Source organism: Pristiophorus japonicus, chromosome 30 (genome assembly GCF_044704955.1).
Source record: "Pristiophorus japonicus isolate sPriJap1 chromosome 30, sPriJap1.hap1, whole genome shotgun sequence".
In the NCBI taxonomy this organism is placed as follows: Eukaryota; Metazoa; Chordata; class Chondrichthyes; family Pristiophoridae; genus Pristiophorus; species Pristiophorus japonicus.
The window spans coordinates 11594354-11601879 of record NC_092006.1 but is presented as its reverse complement, the minus strand read 5'-3'; the positions used below and the strand labels follow the sequence as shown (position 1 = coordinate 11601879).

Genomic DNA, 7526 nt, shown 5'->3' with positions numbered 1-7526 from the left:
GAGAGAGGGTGAGCGGGGCAGGGGAGGGGGAATGGGATAGGGAAGGGGGAGGGGAAGAGGTGGGGGAGGGGAGGGTGAGCGGAGGGAGGGGAGCTGGGAAAGGATGAGGGGGGAGCTGGGGGGGAGGGGAGCTGGGGAGGGGGGAATGACAGGGGAGGGGGAGGAGGGAGCGAGGGAGGGGGCAGGGTGGGGAGGGGGAAAGACAGGGGAGTGGGGGGAGGGGGAGAGGAGCGGGGGGGGGAGCGGATGAGGGGGAGGGGGGAGCGGGGGAAGGGTGAGTGGGAGCCGGAGGGGTGAGGGGGACATAGCGACTGACCCGGTGACCCCTCACGGGCCGCACTATGACCCCTGTGGTTACTCACTGCTCAGTGCTGTCCTTGGGCTCAGTGTCCAGCTCGGGACTGGTCAGCTCGGTGAAGTACTCATACACTGGGGTCACTTTGCTCAGGATGTATTTCTGCGGGAACGGGAACACCATGGGGGTTACTCGCTGACCTTTCACCTTCGGGGGCTGGGGTCAAACAGCCCAGGTCGGTGGGAGGACTCACCATGGGTCTGTCTTCCCTTCTCTCGTTGCTGGTCTCTTTTTCTCTCTCACTCCTTCCACACTCTCTCCATCCTCCATCCACTCTCGCACTTTCTTCACCTCTCTTTCTCTCCTCCTCCTTCCTTGGCTCTCCTTCCCCTCCCCCCGTCAGCTTTTGCTCTCTCTTGTTCCCCTCACTCTCTCCCCTCTTTCCCTCTATATCTCTCCTTTCCCATTCTCTGGTCACTCTCTTGTTCCTCCCTCCTTTCTTACCCCACTCCCTCCCTCTCTCCAGCCCTCTCCAAATCCTCCCTCCTTTCCCCTCCCATCTCTTCTTTTGCCTCCGACTCGCCCTCCCCCTCTATCCACTTCCCCCCCCATTCCTCTCCTTCCTTCCCTCTCTGCCCTCTTTATTTCCCACTCCTTCCCACTCTCCCTCCCCCCTCCCTCTCCACACTCTCTCCCTCCTCTCGTAGCTCCCTCTTTCTCTCCCCCTTCCCTCATATATCTCTCGCCCCCTCCCCTTTTCCACATTCCTCTCTCCCTCCTCCTCTCTCCCCACTCCTCTCTCCTCCCTCCCTCGCTCGCCCTCCCTCCCCCCACCTCCCCCTGTCCTCCCTCTCTCTCCCTCCTCTTTCCTTGTCCCTGTCCCTCCATCCCCTCTCCCTCCCTCTCGCTCGCCTCCCTCCTCTCCTTCTCTCCTCTCTCTTCCCTCCCTCCTTTAAACCCCTCCCCTTGCTCTCCTCACACTCCCCTTCCATCCCTCCTCTCTCCTGACTCTCTCCTCTCTGCCCTTCCCCTCCCCCACACTTCCCCCTCCCTCTTCTTCTCTCTCCCTCCCTCTTCCCTCCCTCCTGACTCCCCCAGCGAGGGGAGGTTTTTCTGAGCTCTTTGACCATGTTGGGCCTCATCTCCCCTCTCCCTCCCTCCCCTCTCCTGACTCTCTGTCCCTCCCCTCCCCTCACCTCCCCCTCCCTCTCCTCTCTCCCTCTCTCCCTCCCTCCCCTCTCCTCCCCCTCTCCCTCCCCCCTCCTCCCCCTCTCCCTCCCCTCTCCTGACTCTCTCTCTGTCCCTCCCCTCCCCTCCCCACACCTCCCCCTCGCTCTCCTCTCTCCCCTCCCTCTTGTCTCCCCCAGCGAGGGGGGGGGGTGTGCCGAGCTCTTAGACCGGGTTGGGGCCTCACCTCCCCCTCTCCCTCCCTCCTGACTCTCTCTCTCTGTCCCTCCCCCTCGCTCTCCTCTCTCCTCTCCCTCCCTCCCCTCTCCTGACTCTCTCTCTGACCCTCACCTCCCCACACCCTCCCTCGCTCTCCTCTCTCCCCTCCCTCTTGTCTCCCCAGTGAGGGGAGGTTTTGCCAAGCTCTTTGACTGGGTTGGGCCTCACCTCCAGTAGCGTGTATCCCGGGTTTTCCTTCAGGATCAGCTCGATGAAGTCTAGGTGATTACTCAGGGTGTCCCAGGGCAGGTACTCAGTCTCCATGTGCAGGTACCGCGTGGTTTCCAAGGCTCGGGTTATCGGGATGTGTTTACCGCTAGACCCCAGGAAAGAGAGCAAAGAATAAAATAATTTTCTGTCGTTTTGGGAATTCTCTGCTCATCGGGCCACCCGGAGGGGGCGGGGTTGTGGGGGGGGGGGAGGGGGGGAGCAGGGCATAATAACCCACCCTGTCCGGGGGCAACGGGGCTGGTGTGCAGGTAAAATTAGACATCGCTCCTATTCCTGCTCGATTCCTCCACTTCGCCACCTTAACTGAGCCTTTTCCACAGGCCTTGTTAATAAATGTTAATGTATGCTACTATATTAATGCGTGCAAACACGTTAATATAAGTTAATATATGCTGCTATATTAATACATGCTATTATCTTTCTCTGCGTCAGTTATGGCTCAGTGAGTGGCACTCTCTCTCTCGCCTGAGTCAGGAATCAAGCCGACACTCACAGTGCAGTACTGAGGGAGCGCCGCACTGTCAGAGGGGCAGTACTGTGGGAGCGCCACACTGTCGGAGGGACAGTACTGTGGGAGCGCCACACTGTCGGAGGGGCAGTACTGTGGGAGCGCCACCCTGTCGGAGGGTCAGTACTGTGGGAGCGCCACACTGTCAGAGGGGCAGTACTGAGGGAGCGCCCTACTGCACTGTCGGAGGGGCAGTACTGAGGGAGCGCCGCACTGTCAGAGGGGCAGTACTGTGGGAGCGCCTCACTGTCGGAGGGGCAATACTGAGGGAGCGCCGTACTGAGGGAGCGTCGCACTGCACTGTCGGAGGGGCAGTACTGAGGGAGCGCCGCACTGTCGGAGGGGCAGTACTGAGGGAGCGCCGCACTGTCGGAGGGGCAGTACTGAGGGAGCGCCGTACTGCACTGTCGGAGGGGCAGTACTGAGGGAGCGCCCTACTGCACTGTCGGAGGGACAGTACTGAGGGAGCGCCGCACTGTCAGAGGGGCAGTACTGTGGGAGCGCCTCACTGTCGGAGGGGCAATACTGAGGGAGTGCCGTACTGAGGGAGCGTCGCACTGCACTGTCGGAAGGGCAGTACTGAGGGAGTGCCGCACTGTCGGAGGGGCACTACTGAGGGAGCGCCGCACTGTCGGAGGGGCAGTACTGAGGGAGCGCCGTACTGCACTGTCGGAGGGGCAGTACTGAGGGAGCGCCCTACTGCACTGTCGGAGGGGCAGTACTGAGGGAGCGCCGCACTGTCAGAGGGGCAGTACTGTGGGAGCGCCTCACTGTCGGAGGGGCAATACTGAGGGAGCGCCGTACTGAGGGAGCGTCGCACTGCACTGTCGGAGGGGCAGTACTGAGGGAGCGCCGCACTGTCGGAGGGGCAGTACTGAGGGAGCGCCGCACTGTCGGAGGGGCAGTACTGAGGGAGCGCCGTACTGCACTGTCGGAGGGGCAGTACTGAGGGAGCGCCCTACTGCACTTTCGGAGGGGCAGTACTGAGGGAGCGCCGCACTGTCAGAGGGGCAGTACTGTGGGAGCGCCTCACTGTCGGAGGGGCAATACTGAGGGAGCGCCGTACTGAGGGAGCGTCGCACTGCACTGTCGGAGGGGCAGTACTGAGGGAGCGCCGCACTGTCGGAGGGGCAGTACTGAGGGAGCGCCGCACTGTCGGAGGGGCAGTACTGAGGGAGCGCCGTACTGCACTGTCGGAGGGGCAGTACTGAGGGAGCGCCCTACTGCACTGTCGGAGGGACAGTACTGAGGGAGCGCCGCACTGTCAGAGGGGCAGTACTGTGGGAGCGCCTCACTGTCGGAGGGGCAATACTGAGGGAGTGCCGTACTGAGGGAGCGTCGCACTGCACTGTCGGAAGGGCAGTACTGAGGGAGTGCCGCACTGTCGGAGGGGCACTACTGAGGGAGCGCCGCACTGTCGGAGGGGCAGTACTGAGGGAGCGCCGTACTGCACTGTCGGAGGGGCAGTACTGAGGGAGCGCCCTACTGCACTGTCGGAGGGGCAGTACTGAGGGAGCGCCGCACTGTCAGAGGGGCAGTACTGTGGGAGCGCCTCACTGTCGGAGGGGCAATACTGAGGGAGCGCCGTACTGAGGGAGCGTCGCACTGCACTGTCGGAGGGGCAGTACTGAGGGAGCGCCGCACTGTCGGAGGGGCAGTACTGAGGGAGCGCCGCACTGTCGGAGGGGCAGTACTGAGGGAGCGCCGTACTGCACTGTCGGAGGGGCAGTACTGAGGGAGCGCCCTACTGCACTTTCGGAGGGGCAGTACTGAGGGAGCGCCGCACTGTCAGAGGGGCAGTACTGTGGGAGCGCCACACTCTCGGAGGGGCAATACTGAGGGAGCGCCGTACTGAGGGAGTGCCGCACTGCACTGTCGGAGGGGCAGTACTGAGGGAGTGCTGCACTGTACAGCACGGGGTTAGATACAGAGTAAAGCTCCCTCTATACTGACACCACTGACATTTCTGCTTCATTCTCCAGTGTTGCCCTGTGGTGTAAGCTGCACCAGTTCACCAATGCCGTGCCAAATTCGGGCTGGTTCTATTGTATGTCCCAGTGTCCGGCGCAAGGTTTAATTTACCCGCACCTCATTTGCTGGGCTCCCTAGCAACCAACAGCGCGAGGAAGCTCCCTCTCCTGTCAGGAGGGACGTTTAGGAAGCCAGGCCCATGGGTCTGGGCCCACAGCCCTGGCCACCCGGGTGCCTTTGTGCGGGGGTTGTGTGGTGTGGGAAGGCCCCACCTCCAGGTGGATTCACTCCTCCCGCGCGCATTGGCCCAGCCCGCCCTCTCCCCTCACTCCTACCGTGCCAGGCTGAAGGCGTCATCGATGAGCTGGGCCCGGTTTATCACTGGGATGGCCTGATGGGACGAAGAAGAGAATTCCAACGTGAGACGTAGCATAGACCTCCCGATATCCCTCAGGCGGGCCTCACCGGCCAGGCTTGGGCAGCAGGCCGCACTGAGGGGAGACTGGTGCGGAGAGAGGGAGGGTCGCGAAAGAGAGAGAGAGGGGAGGGAGGGAGAGGGGAGGGGAGGGAGGCGATAGGGAGGGAGGGGGGGACACGATAGGGAGGGAGGCGATAGAGAGAGAGAGGGGAGGGAGGGAGGGATGCAATAGAGAGAGAGAGGGGAGGGAGGGAGGTGATAGAGGGAGAGAGGGAGGGAGCGAGTGGGAGGGAGAGAGAGAGGGAGGGAGAGAGAGGGGAGAGAGGGAGAGAGAGATGGGGGGAGCGAGGGGGATTGGTGGAGGGAGGGATGGAGGGAGAGGGAGGGAGAAAGAGAGAGAGGAAGGGAGGGAGGGAGAGAGAGAGAGAGAGGGGAGGGAGCGACAGGAATGGAGAGAGAGGGATGGAGGGAGTGCGTGGGAGGGAGAGGGAGGGAGGGAAAGAGAGAGGGGAGGGAGCGACAGGAAGGGAGGGAGAAGGGTGGGGGAGTGAGGGGGATTGGTGGAAGGAGGGAGAGAGGGATGGAGGGAGAGAGAGAGAGGAAAGGAGGGAGAGGCGGAGGGATGGAGGGACAGGGAGAGAGAGAGGGATGAATGGAGAGAAGGGGAGAGAGAGCGAGAGAGGGATGGAGGGAGCGATGAGGAAGGACAGAGACGGGGAGGGAAGGAGTGGGAGAAAGGATGAGAAGGAGGAAGGGAGAAAGAGTCAGAAAGGAATGGAGGGAGTGAAAGAGGTCTTTACTATAGACTGATGCTGAGAGGGAAGCGAGAGGGATAGGGGAGAGGGGGGAGTGGGAGGATGAGAGAGGGAAAGGGAGGGTGGGGGTGGGAGAGAGATAGAGGAAGAGAGGTAGGAAAAGGGAGAGAGGACCTCAGGATAGGCTGGTGCTGAGGGAGTGGGAGGGTGGGGAAGGAGGCAAAGGGAGAGAGAGCGAAGGAGTGGGAGATTAGGAAAGGGAAGAGCAGAGGGAGTGGGAAGAGGAGAGCGAGGGAGGGAGAGAGGTCAGGAGGGAAAGGGAGGGAAGAGGAAAGGGTGGGAGAGAGGGGGAAAGTGGGAAGAGGAAAGGGAGGGCGAGAGCGGGAGTGGGACGAGAAGAGAGACGGAGAGAGAGAGGGGGAGTGGGAGGGAAGAGGAGAGAGGGAGTGAGGAGGGAGGGAAGAGGAAAGTGAGGGAGATAGGTCTACAGGGCCACTGCTCTCAGTGGAGCTCCAGAGCAGAAAGGGTTGGATGGCCCAGGCCCCACACAGAGACATCTCCTCAGCCCAGCCCACCTGGAGGAAACCCCCAGAGCTGGGAGGCTGTTCCTGAGGAGGGGACAAAATACTCATCAAGAAATAGCCGGCGCTTGAAACAAAGGTCATTCAATAATCGTGGGGGTGACTTTAATCTTCATCATCATCATCATAGGCAGTCCCTCGGAATCGAGGAAGACTTGCTTACACTCTTAACATGAGTCCTTAGGTGGCTGAACAGTCCAATACGAGAGCCACAATCTCTGTCACAGGTGGGACAGACAGCGGTTGAGGGAAGGGGAGGGTGGGACTGGTTTGCCGCACGCTCCTTCTGCTGCCTGCGCTTGGTTTCTGCACGCTCTCAGGCAACGAGACTCGAGGTGCTCAGCGCCCTCCCGGATGCACTTCCTCCACTTAGGGCGGACTGGTCTTTGGGCCAGGGACTCCCAGGTGTCGGTGGGGATGTTGCACTTTATCAGGGAGGCTTTGAGGGTGTCCTTGTAACGTTTCTGCTGCCCACCTTTGGCTCGTTTGCGTGAAGGAGTTCCAAGTAGAGCGCTTGCTTTGGGAGTCTCGTGTCTGGGGGCATGTGAACAATGTGGCCCATCCAGCGGAGCTGGTCGAGTGTGGTCAGTACTTCGATGCTGGGGATGTTGGCCTGGTCGAGGCTGCTAATGTTGGTGCGCCTGTCCTCCCAGGGGATTTGTAGGATCTTGTGGCAACATCATTGGTGGTATTTCTCCAACGACTTGAGGTGTCTACTATACATGGTCTAGACTGGACGGAAAGGTAGTTTGGAGGACGAGTTCATGGAGAGCATTCGGGACAATTTGGTGAGGCCACACCTGGAATACTGCGTACAGTTTTGGTCTCCGTATTTAAGGAAGGATATACTTGCATTGGAGGCAGTTCAGAGAAGATTGACTATGTTGATTCCGGAGATGAGGGGGTTGACTTATGAAGAAAGGTTGAGTAAGTTTGGCTTATACACATTGGAGTTCAGAAGAATGAGAGGTGATCTTATTGGAACATATAAGATAATGAGGGGGCTCGACAAGGTGGATGCAGAGAGGATGTTTCCACTCATAGGGGAAACTAAAACTGGGGGACATAGTCTCAGAATAAGGGGCCGCCCATTTAAAACTGAGATGAGGAGGAATTTCTTCTCTCAGAGGGTTGTAAATCTATGGAATTCTGTACCCCAGAGAGCTGTGGAGGCTGGGTCATAGAATATACTTAAGGTGGAGATAGACAGATTTTTGAGCGATAAGGGAGTCAAGGGTTATGGGGAGCGGGCGGGGAAGTGGAGCTGAGTCCATGATCAGATCGGCCATGATCTCATTGAATGGCGGAGCAGGCTCGAGGG

General features: G+C 60.2%; 1 protein-coding gene across 1 annotated transcript in view; it reads right to left on the bottom strand.

Annotated features, from left to right (window-relative positions):
* Positions 1–1809: 1809 nt before the first annotated feature.
* LOC139240116 (aminopeptidase Ey-like) overlaps positions 1810–7526 on the bottom strand; it is a 201975-nt gene continuing 196258 nt past the window's right edge. Inside the window, exons 16-18 of the mRNA XM_070868492.1 lie at positions 4787–4842; positions 1910–2057; positions 1810–1857 (exon numbers count right to left, since the gene is read on the bottom strand). Of these exons, the coding sequence (XP_070724593.1) occupies positions 1810–1857; positions 1910–2057; positions 4787–4842 (252 nt within the window). The remainder of the gene's footprint in view (positions 1858–1909; positions 2058–4786; positions 4843–7526) is intronic.